General features: G+C 39.6%; 1 protein-coding gene across 12 annotated transcripts in view; it reads left to right on the forward strand.

Moving 5' to 3' along the window:
* The window catches only part of macf1a (microtubule actin crosslinking factor 1a), a 243,463-nt gene that overhangs the window by 11,390 nt on the left and 212,292 nt on the right, over positions 1-19,781 (forward strand). For 11 of the 12 annotated variants that reach the window (XM_044335220.1, XM_044335221.1, XM_044335226.1 and 8 more), the window contains exon 2: positions 34-268. In XM_044335220.1, coding sequence (XP_044191155.1) covers positions 46-268 — 223 coding nt within the window. In that variant the 5' untranslated portion in view covers positions 34-45. Of the gene's footprint in view, positions 1-33; positions 269-15,083; positions 16,536-19,781 lie in introns of those variants that run through there. The other variant, XM_044335224.1, reaches the window with a different exon arrangement.

Raw genomic sequence — 19,781 nt, forward strand, 5'->3', positions numbered from 1 at the left:
CCTTCCTTTTCCTCAACGCTCTCCTTCCTGCAGCCCTAAAGTGAGATGGAGTCGTCAGATGATGATACTCTGAGCGAGCGCTCCTGCGTCAGCGAGCCGTCCTTCCGTAGCGAGCGTTCAGGGGGGTCATTGTCCCCATGCCCCTCCGGACTTGTGGGGCCCCCAGGAGACACGTTGCCATGGAACCTGTCCAAGCACGAGAGGAGGAAGAGGAAGAGCCAGGACTCAGTGCTGGACCCAGCGGAGAGGGCGGTCGTTCGTGTTGCAGGTAAGAGAGAAACCAGACCGCTGACGGTTCCCGAATCACACACTCCTGCTGTGTTTACATACTTTCAGTGGTCCTTAGAGCAAGGCAACAACTGTTGAGGAGAAATACTCAACATCAAGAGGACTGTGGTTGTTCTGAGAGGCTTCCAGTGGTGCATGTGTGTAAAAGTGTGAATGTGGAGCAGGGTGTTGCTTGAGAAGAGTGAGTGTGCTCAGTGGTCAGTTCATGAAAACACTGGATTTATGCTAAATTTGTCATGAAAACTGATGTTTCCTTCTTGCCCTGTTTCTCCTTTCCACATGTTGAATTGCTCTTGAGCAAGAAGCGCCTGCCAAATGAATGTAAGGTCATATAAACATCTATCATAATAAGAAAGATGATATCTCAGTGTCTTGTCAGCAACCTCAAACCCACAGTGAAAGCGTCTGTAATGGACATTGACTCTTGTGGTATTTTGTGAAATCATACTGAAGAAAAAACAATTGATTGAAATGCTCATCAGTTTTTTCCAGTAAACATTAAAAAACCTCACCTCCCTGTGATTGACTGATGACTTGCTGCTCACCCCAAATAGTGAATGTGAGATGTGGAGAGAAGAATATTCAGATGTCAGATGTAAAGAGGGAATTCGTGCATGATTTGAATAACACAGAATAAAACTGATGAGGTTTAATGAAGGATCTGTATCCAAAAATGATAAAAAATGATATTTGATTCGTTACTTCAAACATTTCTTACAGAGGACTTCCAAACTATTATTCATTTTATAATCAGATGTCTTGAAATTTTTTCAAGCATTGAGCCAAAGTTACAGAATTTGTCCACTCGGTTCTCATTTGCTGACATTTTCTTGGACGCTGATCTTTTAATTCCTTCTGGTTGTGCTTAAAGGCTCACATGCTAGAAAATGACACGTCTTATTAAAATTCCACATTCAGTAAATGTCACAGAAGATGAGAGGAGATGACATCTTATAGTTTAGCAGAAATATGTTGTTGGGATAAATATGTCTATAATTGCTATTGAAAGTCCTGTAAGGCTCAAATTCAACGTTGTTATTAAGATTTTTTAAGTGATGGTTCAAAAAAGGGTGAATATTTGTGTTTTCTTTTTCTTTTTCTCCACCTTTGGGGCTCATGTTTAGAACACTGAGACATGAAATCTAGTAAATGTCATTTTATTTATTTATTTGACAGAGATGCTTGTTAATCAACATAAAAAAAGAACTGTGAGTTTGCATAAAAACACAGTTTCATCTGTTGCTACTGGCCAAATGTTAAAAAGGCAACTTAAAATTACAATAATAGTAAATGTCATATAACACATGCATCTGAGTTATAGTCATCATGTACAAACAGTGTTAATAACAGGAGAAATTAACCCTGAAGCGGTTTTATCAAGTGCATCCTTAGACTCAGATGTCAGAGTTAAAGATTAGCTACGTTCACCTCACTCTCTCTTCCTGTCCCGCCACAGGATGAATGTCCTCCCTCTTGCTCTCTCTTGTTTCTCCTCTCTTACTCGTAGTAACAGAAGATGGAGGAGAAATGTAGGTTAGTCAGTCCTCTGGAGAAACCAGGGTTCCCCTGCTCGCGTAATGAGACACTGGTAGCACGCTAACAGCTTCCTCTCTTTTAGTAGAGGCGGGGATTCCATCTTGATAATTGAGATAAATGATATAAAAGCGGGTTTAGTGCTGTGCATCATATAATCTGAGGCTTTTTCAGCTCACATAGATTTGAGCAATATGTCATAATTGTGCTTATTATTTACAGTTTGAGGCTTTTACACATAAATGCACATCAGTGGCTGGATGTCTGCAGCGTCCTCAGCATACATAGTAGTTATACCTCTGTTGAAGAGCTTTCAGTCGATGCAAACACTTAGATCACCAACATTACAGCCAACCAACAGCACTGCTCAGCTGCAGCTGCTATTCTATAAAAATATCAACAAAAGTTTGTTTTTACCTGTCTGTTGAAGATTGGTAAGACAAACAGCAGTGATACATTTTCTCCAGTTTTTTAAATAAACAATATAATAATAATATTTTAAAAAACTAATGACCATAGTTCCCATCTGTTATTTTTGTCCATAAACAGTTTCTCAATTGAGTTTTAAGAAAATGCATATATCCCAACAGTAGTGTATACTGTATTCTGATATTGTGATAAAATATACTGTATACCTTCTAATAAACAGAAGACTTTATCCACATTACACACTATCAGCTGGAAATGATCAGCAAATAGTTCAATAGCATCCCCAACTCTTGCTGTCCATTTGTTTTATGTGCAAGTTTTTGTTCGTTTATTTAGTTATAAGCTTGCAGCAGACTGTAAATGTCAGTTTTGTGAGAAGTGATGGGGGTTGGAGAGTTGAAGTGGTGAGGCAATGACAGGATAGTAAAAGCCTACTTTATAGAAAGGGAAACAGCATGTAGGTCAGGACAGGGTGAAGGGGATGATGTCACTGCAGAGATGAGAGAGAGAGGGAGAGAGAGTTTTGTGTGTATTGTGTTTGTATGTGTATGTTAATGCTCTTATACTGCACACGTTGATGAATGACATTTCTGCATTGGAAACATTTCCAGTTGGCAGACGCCACCAGACTTACAGCATTAATGCTTTAGAGTCTCTAAGCTTCTGTGTCCGTTCACAAGAGAAGCTTGTGTGGTGTTTTTGGGAGATATCTGGTTTTACAATCAGTGGCATTTACAGCTGGTTTAAGAGGAGCTTTCAGCTGAGTCTCGTCTTTTCCCCAAATCTGTCTGTAAATCTTCGGAGGGAAGATTTACAGTTTCTGTGAGCCAAGACGTTGGCTGTTGAAACAGAGGGGCAGCTACAGGACTTAATTTTTGATTTCAAGGACTAGTGTGTAGGATTTAGTGGCATCTAGTGGTGAGGTTGCACATTGCAACCAGCTGAACCCCCCCCCCCCCCCCACTTCCAAGCATGTAGGAGAACCTACAGTGGCCGCAAAACTCACGAAAAATGCGAAAGGTCCTCTCTAGAGCCAGTGTTTGATTTGTCCCTTCTGGGCTACTGTAGAAACATGGCGGTGCAACATGGCAGCCTCCATGGAAGGGGACCCGCTCCCTGTGTAGATATAAAGGGCTCATTCTAAGGTAACGAAAACACAACAATTCTTATTGTCAGGTGATTATACAATAATGAAAACATACTTATGAATATTATATTCCATTTCTGCCAAATCTGTTCTGCTAGATGCCACTAAATTCTACACACTGCACCTTTAATTTGACCTAATTTTGTACAGGAGAATTTCTGTGTAAAGAACTGATGTATGTGTGTGTCTGATTAATTGTTATTGTGTTAGTGTGAATACAAGAAGTGTTGCTATATGAATACAAATCATTTTAAATACATAATAAGTTCTAATAAATAAGTTTATCTCTTTAAGGAAGCAGGCAGGCTGTTCTGTGGTGATTATCATGGCTCCAGAAACAAAGAAAAAAAGATCAACTGATGCGCACGGATGATGACGAGAGTAAAAGTGACAAACGTACGTGTCAATACAGGAGTGGAAGGAGGAGAGTGTGTGTGCATATTTGTAGAACTGCGTGTTTGTGTGTAAAAGAGAGACGGTCACATGTGCACACATTTACACATGCACTCACATGCACCGAGTCTGAAAGAGGGATAATAATAGATGAAAGGAAAGAGATTTAAAAAAAGGGCAGCTTCATGGTTAAAAAAAATCAGTAAATGTTCTACATAATGTGAAACGTGAAAACTAAGCTGAACACTTGCAGAGAAAAACACAAAACAACAAAACAACTGTAAAGCAACCTGAGAGTATTACCAAAAATAGAATTGGCTTAAAGGACAGGTTCACAATTTTTAATAATCTGTCTTAAAACAACAATCAGGAGCCCAAATGAACATTGAAACAGGTTTTGCTGTCTGTATTCATTCCTCCTGTTCATACTGACCATTAGAAGATCCTCTCCAAACACGTTTATGATGTAAGTGATGGGGACCAAAATCCACAGTTCACAATTTGAAAGTTTATTTGAAGATAAAATGAGGTTTCAGGTGTCTGAGTTGGCCAGAAAGTATCTTCCATAGTTACAGTCTTTTTAGTAAAAAATTCCTTCTCTGTGTTTCCCTGATCAGCTGCAGTGGAAGAATAGTAACAAAAATGAGGAATTTGGCACTAAAAAGACTGTAACTTTGAAAGATGATGATTTGATTTCACTAATTTGGACGGCTAAAGCTTCATATTAGCTTCAAATAAACTTTTAAATACGATATTGCACAAAAGAAGGACTGTGGATTTTGTCCCCCATCACTTACATTGAAAGCGCCTTATGAACGGATCTTTTAATGGTCAGTATGAGCAAGAGGACTTTATGAACCTGTCCTTTAACATTTAAAAGGACACACAACTCTCTTTCTGACATCAGTATGTGATGATCAGAAAAAAAAAAAAACTCACTCTTAACTGTTTACATGTGAAAGATTAGTTACAACCAGATCTGAGCAGTGATGTGGAATCAGTTACCATGCTGGAGTCCAGATAAAGAGGGCTGGCGTCACTTTGATGTGCTGTGGTCATCTTTTCTCACTGAGCACATACAGTAATCTCTCAGCACAAAATGTTTCGACATTAGTTTCACCTTCACTATTGCCGTCCTCCACCGAGTTGGTCTTTTTAAAGTAAGCACATAAGATAAAAGAGGAAAATCTCTTTACAGCAGAAATGATAAAAGCAAACGAACAGATTTAGTTTTTGTTGAATTGTACATCTTAAAATTTTTAGGTCAGGTTTTCTCCATCTGTCATGGCTGCCGGCAGATATGATGGAGTCGATCCAAATGACCTCATATGATATGTTTCTAATGAACGCTCTGTGAGACAAACAGCTAAATTTTTCCACTCCTCTTTTTTAATGTCTTCTGGATCGAAATGTGGCATGTAGTGGAAATTAACAGCTGTGCTGACGTTTGGACGCCAAGTGGTTTTATGTGTGAAAGTGTGTGTGTGTGTGTGTGGGGGGGTCGGGTTAGGTAAAAACATAACAGAGGGCAATTCTGAAAGCGTGAGAGAATAAAAACATTAAGAACTATTATGTGCGATTATTAAAACGGACAATTAGGGTGTTTTCCTGGCAGCACCTTTGGGCTGAGTCAGCGAGTCAGACTTTGTGTAGAGATTATTCGGTTCTGACAGCAGCAGGTAGCAGCTGAGTTGACGTTGGCGCCGTCACAAACCACCCAGGGGTTTAAACACAGATGACGCCTTTATAACACTGCCAATATTCTGCTGTGGGAAATCTACTTTACGCTCACCTAACAAACATCTCTGAACGCTGCTGATTTGTAGAGCCAATACTATACTATGTGTGTGCAGTGTGATACAGACTCTCTAGACTCATTATGAAACATTTCTTTAGGGAGAATGCAACAAGCAGCACCTGCTCTTACAAACTGATTTATAATTTCACAACTCGTCTCCATTATGCCATGTTTCATCCCCCAAATGTCTGTGGGTTTAAGCCTGAGAGGGTTAAATGAGCAATTAGATTTGATGATTTCTGTCTAAACCCATTTGCAGGGCAAAAATGAGCTCTGGGCTCATATTGTTTGATTGATGTTTTATGTTAGTGATTTGACTTGTGCAGCACTTTGTAACTTTGTTAAGAAAGGTGCTACATAAATAAAGATGATGATTATTATTATACTGACAACCCCTCATCACCATTACTGCTCTGTGAATTGCGCATGTATCCTGTGTGCTAAGTAAACAAATAAAACAGATTTATTTAGTAATGTGCACCATGATTTTTTTTTTTTAATTTTTTAAAAGTTTTTGACACAAGGCCCTTCTACCACACAGGGGCTCAAGATAAAGACCCTGGTCATTTCAGCTGATCTAGTCATTTACAGGTGCCCACAGTGGATCTGGGGCACCGGGACAGTCGGCTGTTTACTTCATAATAAAGTTCTTTGTATGCGAAATTTGGACTTTGAGACTAATATGAATTCCATTTAAAGGAGGAATGTGTTGAGGTCACCTTTAGATTTCCTTTATTATTCAGGCCTAATCATTGTTATTAAGAAATGGATGAGCTTTGACTATCCAGTTCTGAAAAATTTGGTTTAAAGTAGAAATTGCTATGTTGTACTGTAATTTCTCTTATATAGTCACATGACTAGTTGATAGACTGTATATAATGAAACTCTGATGAAGGCAACATAGCTGCAAATGTTTAGTGAGTAAAGCATTGCATATATATGAGAAGAGCTGTGAGAGAACTTGTACTGAGGCTCACACTGGTCTTCACCTCTGTGTGTTTTCAAAATCAGAAATATTGTAATTTCTTGAAATTTGCACAGTAAAAGTCTTTTTTTGGGGGGGAAGCAAACAGAAGAAAATGACATTTTTTTATAGTCTAGATAAAATGTTTCTATTCAAACAGTTTAAATGAACTTCTGATTTTTATATATATATGTTGATCGAAATTATTAAATTCTTCTCCTCTCTTTGGGTTTGACATTAATAGCAAAGCAGGAGTCTGCGATGCTGCCAAATTCACTCTGTAAGCTCAGAGCGATGCAACATTAGCTCATGTCTCTGGTAACATCCAGTATTTCCCAGGCGTGTCCGGTGCTCACCCAGGCGTGAAGGCTATTGTGATGATATTACATTTTACATAATATGGACTGTGTGTTTACATTGACCTCAATTTCCATTCAGGCAAAGGCTGGAATGTGAAAAATGAATACATTATGCCGCTTGTGCCAATAGGCTACATGATAAACAGTCCAGTTACAGACGTAAACAGCAGCATTTATTGGTTAGAAAAGTTAAAAGAAGCCATGAGTAATACAGAGAGCTAGAATCCAAAAATAAGAGGACAAAAAGATCTGCTCTGACTAGAATATTTATTTTTGTTAGAGAAAGAACTGAAATAGAAGCAAGAAGAGGGAAAGTTGCTTTCCTACAAGACTTTAGTAAGATCAAGCAGAAGTAATGGAAAGAGAAAGAAGGGAAACACAAGGTGCTTTGTGAGAGAGATGAATTTTGAGGATAAAGAGAGACGCTGCTGTCCTGACTCTGTTATTCAGCCTCTCTGGTCCGCTCAGCCTGCCCGCTGTGCATGAATGTCAATGAAACTTCCCAACAGCTGCTGGTTTTTCTGTTTATGTGAACAAGAGTTTCACTATTCACCTCTGGAATTATGAATTCTAGTAAGAAAGAGGCCTGCAAGGAGAGATGTCATAGTTAAGCACATTAAGATGTCTGTAATGTGTGCTTATATATGTATAGCTTTGTTTAGTTTGGTTATTTGCAGTGAGAGCAGAAAGGACGTGGTCAGGACAGAAAATTGTGTAAATTTAGATGATTTGTTTTTTTATTATTATATATTTTATTGGTGCAAAGTGACAGTACATAAACAGACAGAGGTAGAAACATGAAGCAAGGACACAAATGACAAGAACTACACAAACAAAAAAACAAGACAAAAAGTAAAACTATAATAGAAAAATCTATGGATGTAATAATAACAATTGTGATAATTATTATAATTATGCAAGACAGTTATTGCTGCCAAGAACGTCTGCGCAGGGCACAGAAGTTTATGTGTATGAGTGTGTGTATATTTATAACTGCAAGAGAAAAGACAGAAGCGAGGACGCAGACTAAACAATTAAATTTAAAAAAAGGTTTTTAAAAAGGGAATAAGAAGAGAAGAGTGAGAACAAAACCGACAACTAAACTAAAACAAAACAAAACAAATGTTGAGATTATTTACAACAATTTAAAGAAAGATTTAAAGCAAAAAAACCAAAAGATTCTTAATACGACAAGAAACCAAACTGGATAACTGGAAACGAGACGACAGCAGCACAGAACAAAGTGTTTATGATCTATATCTGTGTGTGTGTGTGTGTGTGTGTGTGTGTGTGTGTGTGTGTGTGTGTGAGTGTGTGTGTGCGCGCGTGTCAGACCGTGCGTTCATTTATGCACGTGAACATCAGGACCCCAGACGTCAATGCCAGCATGTAACTTAGGCGTCCGCCGTCCTGCCTGCTGCTCTTCCTTCCACATTTCTCCACAGGCAGCTGAAAGGAAGCCTCGGCCCAAGTCCCCTGTCTATTCCCCTGTTGCCATGGCGACGTGGTCTCCTCTGTTTCTATGGTTATAAAAGGCGAGCAAAAAGCAATGGCGGTGGGGGTGAGAAACACTGACACTGGATATAAAAGGGGGACGGGGGGACGGGGGGGGGAGTGTAAAACAAATAGTGAAAGAGAGAGTGTCAGAATTTTAATTTGGAGCGGGAGAAAAGAGGAGGGAGTCTGTAAAGGAAAAGAGAGAGAAGAGTGAATGATCCAGTCCATGTAAAAGGTAATGAAGAGAGGAAAGAAACAGTGAGGGGGAGAGAGAGAGAAAGAGAGGGAGGCAGCGGAGGAGTAAAAAGAGTGCAGGGTTCAAAGAGGAGGGGGAGGTGTACGGGGGAAAGGAATAATGACTTTTTAACTGAAGACAGGGGTGAGGTGAGGTCACAAAACATAAAGAGAAAGAGAAAGGTTAAGAGAAAGAAGGCAAAAGATTTTACCAGAGAAACACTGAAAAGTTGAGGGAGGGAAACTTAAGAGACGCAGCCAGGAACTGCAGGACTGATAGATCAAACCTGACAGAGAAAACGAAAGGGGGTAAAAGATTGAAGAGGACGAAGAGAAAGAGAGAAAGATTTAGAAAGAAAGCTGAAGTGGAGAAAGAGTGAGGAATTTAGATAAACTGACTGAAAGGCAGAAACAAAAAGACAGAATGAAAGACCATGAAAGAGAAGCACAGGGAGACATAGGGAGAAAAACTGAAGGAGAGAGAGAGCATTATACGGAGCAAGAGAAAGAAAGACCTTGAACGAGGTTAAAAAAAAAAAAAGAAACAAGGAGAAGATAAAGTGGGACAGAGGGAGGTGTGTTATTAGAGCTGGAACCCTTCAGTTCAGCACTTATGTTGAATATTTTAACAGATCAAACCATCAGAGAATTAAAAACTTTTTAAGATGTCCAAAGAAGTGACATGTGAAAACCCCCATGTGGCGTCACATAACTCAAAAACGTACTCAAGGGATTTATTTCACTTCCAATAAACTTGATGATTTGACAGGTTAAAAGAGATACGGTTAAATTTGATGACATGCAGCAGAGGCCGAGATATCCCAAAACACTGGATCCTACATTTCCCACAATGCAACTCGGTAGCGTCTTTCCTGAGACCTTTCCTGTCTGGTAAATACCGTCAGTTTTCAAAAGGAGTTCCCCTTTAAGATGTCAATGCTTAAAGTCTCTCTCCTCTCAAAAACTGTGCTTTATTTCTTGTTCTCTCAGTTGGATGTTTGAGCAGAATGATGCACGTTCAGAGTTCATCTGCTGAAAGTGAAAAGTTTCTTTGTGTTCACCTTAAATCAGAGTTTAAGGTGTGTTAATACAAGCAGCGTGTCCGGCACTTAAACTTTTAAAATGAACAATATTTGCATATATTTCTTAGATTATGGGAGAGGAGATGCTTGAGTTTATGTACAAAAGTTTAAGTCAGACAGTGGATCAAATTCAAAATACTTTTCCAGTGTTAAAAATTAGATAGTCATGTAGCACTTTATAGTTTTAACGCAGTAATATAGTTCACTCACTGTACATATTTTTGATTTTAGAGTTTTAATGACCCTCCTCATAGCTGCAGTTTGTTCGTCCCTACTGAAACGCAGCCACACCAACACTGACTTCATTGACATGTTGATTTATTGGATTGTGGGACATCCCATTGATTTGTCTACATTCTTGGATCAACCACGGATTTTTTATAAATGTATTATTCTGAGGCTGTTTTGAATGCTTTAACCGCAGTATATTGGCGTTTTTAAATGGTAATTGAGTTTTCAGTGTAATTTGTGAAATTTGAAATGGTACTGTACGCCAAAAGGTCAGACGAATAAGAATCTTATCTAACATTTATGCGACCAAATAACACACTAATCCAAGTCACACTAAGACTCACAATAGATTTGATTCAATCTCCTGGTTATTTAGGGCACTAAACTGCTCTGTTAGGCTGTAATTCAAACAGAAATGCAGGCCTGGATAAAAAGATCATATTGTTTGATGTTAGATGTGTCATCTTTAGCCATTTTGTACTTTGCTCCCAGCAATATCTAGAGTCAGAAATATGTTCAGATGTTAAACACTGGATGTTTAATGTTTTGTGGTTGATGTGAGAGTTTCATGTTGAATGAAAGATGAATTTAGAAGATGTATTTGAGCTCTGCTGCTGAGGCGTTGGTCATGCTGATGTGTTGAGGACTGTATGTCCTTTTGGCTCACAGAGCACATTCATTGTGCAGCTGGACTCCCCATGACAGCATACACACGCACACAACAACCCCAACAACACACAGTCGCACAAAGTCACACTCATACGCAGTCATGTCTACACGCAAACACAAGAGAACAGAGCGCAGGAAGGAAACAGAAAGTGACAGAGAGAGAGGCAGACAGAGAGGAGAACGAGATGATTCATTTTGTCAGTCGCTCACATTAATACACATATACATGTTGTTATTTTGCTACTTATATTTTCACATTTAGAAATTTAACTTATACACACACAGTGAGCTGATTAATATAAGTGAAATGATAAATAGTTGCTTCAGTCAGTCGGGACAAGTTGGGGTCAGAGTTTACTGTCATTGTCATTTTTCACCACTAGGGGGAGATATAAAGATTCCCCATGTTGACAAGTTGTGTCCTTTTTCCAGGTGGTCTCCTGCGCTCTGTAAATACTTCCTGCTTTGTTTATTGTCCTACCAGTGAACCGATGAAAGATGTTAAAAACATATACTTTAACTGTAGTCTTATGTTACATTTATATGAAGAGTAAAAGGCGTGTCATTTTTATGTTTTATGTTCATTTTTATGTGTACTCGACATAAAATGTTACTGGGACCTTGAGACCAGGGTCACGCCAACCTCTGTCTTGTTTGTATGACTTATGTGTGTGTGTTTGTGTGTGTGTGTGTGTGTGTGTGTGTCAGAGGGCTGCAGATAGACAACAACATAGAACATCTATATCTGCTGGCTGTTTTGCTTTCATTATGAAGCTTCGTATCCCCAAGTTGTCTGTTTGTATCTCCACTGGTGTGTGGATAATGTGATGTGTGTTATTCCTGTAATTAGGGGCGAGGAGACACAAACAGGACATTAAAAGTAATGAAAGACAGAATGAGAAAAAGGAGGCAAGGGAAGTTCATCTGCATGGAGTTGTTGCTAATCATTTAGCCGCAGGTGCTTGATTAATGGTAATTATTGTTAACACATGAGAGCATTTCCTTAATGACTGGAAGCATGTAAGTCATATCTTTGGTCCTTTTACAGTTATAAATTAAAACTGCGTTTTCCATAAACATCTTGGGATTTATTTTCCCCTCAGCCTTCAGCTTGTTCCTCCATCTGTTACAAAACTTTGTGTTTTGTGCTGCAAAGCCATACATCAGATATCTGCAGTGTAGAGGACAGACGAGGCGACGGTCTTGCTTATTTATGACGTGTTCAGATTGGGATTCGAGACTAACAGGAAGGAAAGGAGGGGAAAACGTTGTGTGAATGTTTGCTCGGTGCTTGAACCCATGATATAATAAATACAGTATGTACTCTCCACGCTTCTGTTTTATCTTGTTAGCTGAAGGAGGCTCTGTTTAATATGCATGTTGGCGGTGATGATACACAGCTAATGCGAAATCTATTACAGCAGCAGTGACTCACCAACATTACGCATGCACTCACACACACAACTATACATACTGTTGGCCGTTTGAACATGTACAACAGCTTTAGATTTGGAGCAGATTTGCAAGATCTTTGGTAGAAATGCATCCTATGAGTCTATGCTTAATAGATTAAAAGCTAACTAGTAAGATGGGTATTCCTTCTGGGATCATTGTTGGGTTTAAAGATTGATAGAGAGCCAGTTTAGATAGCAAACACAGCCAAAATCTTTGTTTTTTTCCTTATATTTTGGACTGAATTTCTCTCTTCTGTGTGTGATACTTATTTTTATTTCCCCTCACTATGTCTTGCAATAATATTTACTCCCTTAACCCTGAAATTATATTAGGGCTTGATTGCTGCCATGTACCAACCCTTGTACAAAACCAATGAAAACTTAAATGCCCCAAAAAAAGATGAGCGGTGGATTGAGGGCAGAGGATGAACGATGGGTAGTTTAACTCGAATTTGGACGTTGCTTCCAGCTTTTCTCCTCATGATTACAATATGAAACACATATTTATTTCAATATGAGCAGAATTTTACACCTCGCCTGTCATGATCTCCTTACATCTTTGAGATAAAATTGCAAAATAAACTTGACCTGAAGAGTTTAGAGACAAAGTAGAATACTTTTTAGACAATATGGAAGTTACAGATGAATAATCCTGCAAGTAGTGGTCATTAGGTTTTTACAACTTTGGTGACTTTTTTGTGTAAATACCTGTAACTACAACGTGCAGGGGTGGAGGAAGTCACCCAGACCACACAATGAGAATCTCAAAGTCCATGCAGATTTCTCTCCTGTGGCCCATTTATGTATGTTTTGTATTATAAACCAATATCAATAACAATAAAAAAAAACCTCCACATCTGCTTCAATTTTTGTGAATGTTTGCAGCTCATAAGGTGAAGATTTGTGCAGCACAGCCTCACCTGAGCTCAGCCTATAATCGCCATTTCCCAGTAAGAGAAATGAGGGGTATTGCTGCTAAAAGCTGCATGGGTCTGATGTTGTGCTTTCAGTTTAAGGTGATCTTTATGGGATTAAATTACATAATCTCCAGACCATTTCAATGAGGCTGCTTTATGGGTTTTGACCTCAGGATGATAATGTACTGGGATTATCCATGGATGGCTGTGTTTTCACCCTGCACGACAGGACAGACTGAGAGGCAGAATCGCCTCACATCAAAATAGCCTATTTGAGTCAGACACGGAGCTGCACATTTCTGCTTTGTATCTGTTGTTCCCTGAAATGACCTCTGGCTCAAAATGTGTCAATAATTGTTTCTGTTGGTAGCGCTCATTTTGGATACAAGACTAGAGAATGTATTATAAATAATTAGTGTTTTTGTAGCCTATTATAGTAATTAGGCTTCCCATAGAATTTATTTTATACAGTTCTCATTGGAACAGTTTAATTCAGTAAGCCTTTAGATGGCAGTGTGCTCCATTAATTCATCTTATCCAAAAACAAAACTCTTCTTACATACAGGTACATTGTTGGATGGAAATCCTGTAACATGCAGTGAGTCCCATGTATGTGAATGTAAAGTATTAAATTGTGTTATACTGTCAGTTTCCATAATAAGGGAAGTATATTGGGCAGTATATTGGGTTTTACCAGGTTAACTAATTTACCATTTAGTCGTTCTTCACAATTTCACACTGTACAACTCAATTGTAAAGCTGACAACCAGTTGTATTGGATGATCATTACAGTAGTTAACTAGTCTAGATCAATGTCATGAATCTAGTTTGTTGTGTTACTGTTCAGGGTTCATTCAGGGGCAACTGGGGGTGTGGGGGTCAGCTTAGGGCACCCAAATCACAAGGACAGGCTCTGGCTACAGCAAGAGCAAATGGATGTTGAAGGAAAAACCAATATAAAGTGTCTTTGTAAGGTGTTGGATCACTGTGAGCCTCCAGGACATAATTTGATGTTTTGATGATAGTGGTGGAGCGTGCTGTGCTGTGTCCAAAATCTTCAATAGGTGTTCATTTAGGTGGAGATATGATGACTGTGAAGGCCATAGCATGTAATTCACATCATTTTGGACAAGTTGAGCTAGACCATGGAAAGAAAATGCCTCCTACAGTACCTTCTAGGGGTGTAACGGTTCTGAAACTGAGACCAAAACCACAACATATTTTGTACCGAGACTTAAAATTATTGTATTTTGAAGAAAATTATTGTATGTAAGTCATAACTAAGAGAACAAATAGGTGTAGATTTTTAATTTCAGAAAACGTATTTATTGAGACAACCGACTTTCTGAAACCGCCAACAAATCTAGCCACATTGTTTAAATAGAAAACAACTGCTGACGTAGTTATACGATGTGTGGAAGGGGGTAGTGATTGGCTGGAAGACGTCATGTGAGAAGAGATGCGATTACAGCTACTAAGATAAAAATGATCAAATTATTGTACATCATGGGACTTTTAGCATTATTGATTATATATTGTACAAAAGGCAAAATTATCGTAAAAATGCGATAATTATCGTACATCTGGCAAAGTTGCACGTCTATGGTCTATGGAGGACCGAAACTGCCAATATCAAAAATAAATGAAGAAATAAATAAATGACTTAATAAATGAATTAATATGCGGACAGATAACATACTGCTAGTATGGGCATCAAAAGGATTAAAAACATATTCACAAATGCTGACAGACAATACCGTAAACTCATTTCAGTCATTAGTCTCTAGATATGAATTGGTATAACATATTTTTTATAAATATCTGTAAGTAAGGACCTATCTTTCAATAAATGAATATGCCATTAAATTCACGAAAAATAATACCAAAATAAATGTAGGCATTAATTAATTGATAAAAAGTGACATAAATAGATATTTCTGTTTTAATTTGCCTCTGTTTTGTATTAATCCCCCCATTTATTAACCTTCCCATTTAATATCCCGTTTAATTAATTAATTAATTAATTAATTAATTTTTTTTTAAATGTATGTATTTATTTGTTTTTGTATTATTATTTCTGAAAGGAAAATCAAAATGTAACCGTTACACTGGCCATGCTGTATCCTCCATTATTCATCATCTTGCTCAACAGCAGTTTATTTAACAAACAGTCGTAAATTAGGTGAGCTCAATGGAGGAATTGCCCATAAAACAATTTAAAAAGTCAAATAAAGTGAAATAGTTTATTGTTTTTACCACTCACTGAAGGGGAGTAATGAAATTTATCGTTAGTGTTGAAGATAACCGAGCTGGATTCCAACCATCAAATTCGGCAGTTAGCTGCTGTAGGCTAACAGAAATATAGGCTACCGTTAATGTAAATATGAGTGGCTATCCTACATAATAAACTACAAGTGTCGTTTATTAGGTTAACGTCTGACACAGTAGAAAATAATGACATTACTGTCAATATTTTTGTTGGCCTGGCTTGGGGTTGAATTGTTTTCTGTCACCGAGCCGTGGGCACCATCTGGGGGCGCTCCAGCTCTATTTTCCACCGGCAGCAATGCAAGCTGGCTAGCTCTTCCCCAACCGGCTCTTGAAATTCCTGTGGCGGAGGTTCCTGGCGTGGCCGGTAGAGAGGGATGGAAGACAGCCACTGCAAGAAGAGCCGAGAAACCTGAGCAGAAGAGGGAGAGAGAGAGAGAGAGAGAGAGAGAGAGACACACACACATACACATCCACATTCAGACAGAGGCAGACACCGCAAAGCTTGGGATAGAAGCGGCCATTACGGCTGGGAAGCATGCTGGGAGCTTGGGCGGCTCGTCTCGGATCCTCAGGACGCCGACACAGCCTGGGATAGCAAGCCGGAGTGCGGGGACGGAAACAGACACACTCCCCCCCTCCCTCCCTCCACGGACACTCATCTGTGGTGTGTTGGCTACACTCCCTCCCTCACCGAAACACAAAAAGCAGCAGTCGCCGGTTGGAAGCCGATAGTCAAGGAGGGGACTGGTCGGAGACAACACACCGAGCGATGCGACTGTGTGTTCCCGCACAGACACACACACACACACATACACCAATACGGCGATAATGGATAGATAGCGTTTATGTAACCGTCATTCAAGTAGATACTCGCCTCTTTAACGTCCTACATTTTCATAAATACGCGCTCATTTAAGGTTTTTGTTGTGCTTTTTTTTATTTTCTCAAGTATCCCTACGGATTATCTAACCCTGTTTTTGAAGTGAGCTACACCGGGAATTTTGAGTGCGTCAATGCATCAAATTCACTAGTTTGACACAAGGTGTTGCTGAATTGGACGCCGGGGGAGTGAAGGAGCCGGAGCTGGGGGCTTGACGCGCAGCAACGGGACCGGGTCACTGCGGTAGTCTGCAGGCCGACCCCTCTCTACTCGCAAGCCGGCTTGGAGAGCCACCATGGCTGGGTTCATACCGGGTCTACTGCCGACAAACCATTCCCAGGAGAAGGAGTTCGCCCAGGCGTACGAAGATGTGCTGGAGAGATACAAAGGTAAAGGAAGAAAAAAGGGAGGAGGTTAAATGTATAATATGGTAGTCTTCAGGAAAATACAAATATCACAGATGAGCTTGAAATATTTAAATAGATTATTCCCTAATGTAACAGGATGAAGTGACCTGTAACTTTCTATTGGAAATTTGAGACACGTTCATGTCCCTCTGGGAATATTAAAGGAATGCTGAAGTGTTTTTTGTCAGGAGATGAAAGGAATGGGATGTGATGAACTCAAACATGGGGCACCGAGTGTGTCTGAAATTGTGAGTTGATCTTTGGGCAGACAGCCAGCCAGCCCCTAACCTGCCAGTTTCATAATCTGGATTGTTTCCTTGTTGATATTTTGGATAAACAAGGCATTGCTTCTTGCTCATTGCTGAGCCTCCTTCTGTATTGCACTGGGTAGGAGCAAATTGCACGCCCTGACTCACTTGTAATCACTTTTGTGGTTTAGAGACACCAGAGGAAGCAGTTTTTATGAAGTCCCCCTGCACACCAGCATCAGGGAATTTTCCCCACATGGCCTCATGTTTTGCCTTGCGTTCGCTGTTTGTCCTGTAAATATCAAAGCTGCTGCTCTGCAAGTCGATGTAAAGATTTTCAAAGCACCTTTTTAGATGAGAAAACAGCCCTGCTCATACAGAGTGGTGCCTGTCGGGCTAGTGCAGATCTCTCTTTCTGTGTGTGTCTCTCTCTCTTATTGTTACCCCCTGCAGCAGTGGCGTTACCACCAGCATTGAGACTTGCTGTTTTATAATCCCAGTGACAGGGGCGCTTTAAAAATGAATGCCTCTACTGAAATTGTGGTTGGGAGGAGGGGTGTGGGGTGTGGGGGGGGGGGGGGGGTTGGACGGAGGAGTATGTATTTGTGTGTGAGGGAGAGGATGGGGGGGTGCAGACAGCCAATAGGCTCAGGTCACATCTGTGATGCTGGCGCTGATGAAAAGGAGGTGGTTTTAATTATTGATTATTATAATGAAACTAAACTCCTTGGGGTTTGGGACTCAGCCTGTGTGTGTGTGTGTGTATATGTGTGAACAGCAAATGTGTGTGTATGAGAGACACGAGGAGAAAGACGATTCAGGATATGAAGAGGTTCTCTTCAGCAGTTCTTAAATCCTCCAGCATTTAGTTTCTGTGCAACCCACCTGTCTAACCACAGAGGAGGAAGCCCTTTGGGAGAAGGTCTCAGTCACAGTTTGTAGCATCTCTGCTATGGCAACGCATTGCCCGGCTCTTGTGATTTGCAGGGGCTGGAATGAGCTTTCCGCAGAGGGAATGTAAAAACACGCGGCTTTGAACTGTATCAACCATATCTGGAATGTCTGGATCAGATGTCTTCAGTGTATCTAACATCACTCATGTCTTTTTTGGCCCAAATATTAGTTGGTTTTTGCTGCAGCGGATAGTTTGCTTAAGGCGCAGCAAGTTATAAATAATAGTAAAGTGCTTTAAATAATGTAAACAATACTTTTTTATGATTTTTTTTTTTTAAAAACTTTCTGGCACTTACTGTTGTTGAATGTAGATAATCCCACTCATAACTCAAGCTGGTGCTGTTACACTCATGCCTGTGTGTTATTGACACACAGGGATTCGTATTTATGTGTCTGGCGTTAATAGCTTGTTTATTGTTAAAACAAATCTAAATGGTAAAGTTGGTAAAGCTGTTTAACTTCCTCAGGAGGCAGTAGCACCTCCATTAAATCTCTCTTGCTCTCTTTCAGTCACACACACACACTGTGGATGTAAATTCAGAGCGGGTTTACTTCAGCACGCAGGCAGAACTGCAGTCCATTTCTCAGCCTGTAGCGAATGATCGCGCTCCATTAAAGTGCCATTTGTCGATCACAGTCGCAGTTCAGTTTTTTCTGCCAGCACAATCGCTTTACCTTGATAAATAAAAAAGGCATTAGAGGTGGTGTTTCTCATGAGAGAGGTGATTAAAGGAAGGGAACAGTGGTTTAAGTGGTCGGACACGGGCCTCATGGGCCTGTTGGCCTATTAAAAATCTCAGCAGGTAACCCAAACAGATCAGAGGGCAGTACTCCTGTACTCTGGCATTGTTGATAGCCACAAACCACTGGTCCTTTTATTTGTCAGGAGCAATCAATGTATAGGAAGTTACTTTGGTCAACTTTGTGCAAGGATAGACTCAGATCTTCAGTTGTTTCATGTGTACCTCACAGGCTCTACACTCTCTCTACATCCACAACTTATAAAACGTAGAATGTGTATGTTGCATATCTACTTAAAAAACTGTTTAAGTCAAGTCAATTTTATTTATATAGCGTCAAAACACACTTCACAACAGAAGTTATCTCAGGACACTCTTCACATAGAGGAGTCTAGACTGTACTCTTTAATTTACAGAGATCCAACATTCCCCCATGAGCAGCACTTGGCGACAGCTGCAAGGAAAAACTCCCCTTTAACGGGAAGAAACCTCCAGGAGAACTAGGTGGACGGCCATCTGCCTTTACCGGTTGGGATGAGCCATCCATGTGTAATCAGCCAAGCCACAGTGAATTATTTTAACTTTTTAAAGCTTTTAAAATCATTATAGTTGTTGTAGTATTGCTACAAACAACGGCTGAAGGTTAATTTAAGTTTATCTGAAGCTAATATGAGGCTTCAATTATCCAAATTAGTCAATTCAAGTCAATATCTTTCAAAGTTACTGTCTTTCCGGCGCCACATTCCCTCTCTTTGTTACTATCCTTCCACTGCAGCTGAACAGAAAAACACTGTCTGTGGAGACACAAACAGTGAAGCCTCATATTATCTTTAGATAAACTTCTAATTACATTTTTGCTCAAAATGAGGGCTGTGGATTTTGTCCCCCATCACTTATATTGTAAGTGCATCTGGAGGGGATCAGATTTGAAAAATTGTGAGCCTGTCCTTTAAATTTCATGGTCAGGTATTGATTAAGTAATATCAAATGCCCATCCCAAGATACCAGAGTTCTCTTGGCTCACGTGACGAGCAGCAAAATAAAACATATGTGCAGTTAAAGCTGTAAGAAACGGAGAAAGTAAAGCAAATTTTGTGAAGCTGTAGTTTAGTAGATGACTGAAATGATTCAATGATTGTCCTGCTGATGTTATCCAACAGACAGAAGAATAAGTTGGATTCGACAGTGGTTAGTTTATAAGTTCTTTGTTGAGGTTTTTGCGTTCTCTGTCTTTTACTCTACAGTATATTTAGATTGTACCTCTGTGTTGTCTCAGACATCACTGC

The sequence above is a fragment of the Thunnus albacares genome, chromosome 19, assembly GCF_914725855.1.
Source record: "Thunnus albacares chromosome 19, fThuAlb1.1, whole genome shotgun sequence".
NCBI lineage: Eukaryota > Metazoa > Chordata > Actinopteri > Scombriformes > Scombridae > Thunnus > Thunnus albacares.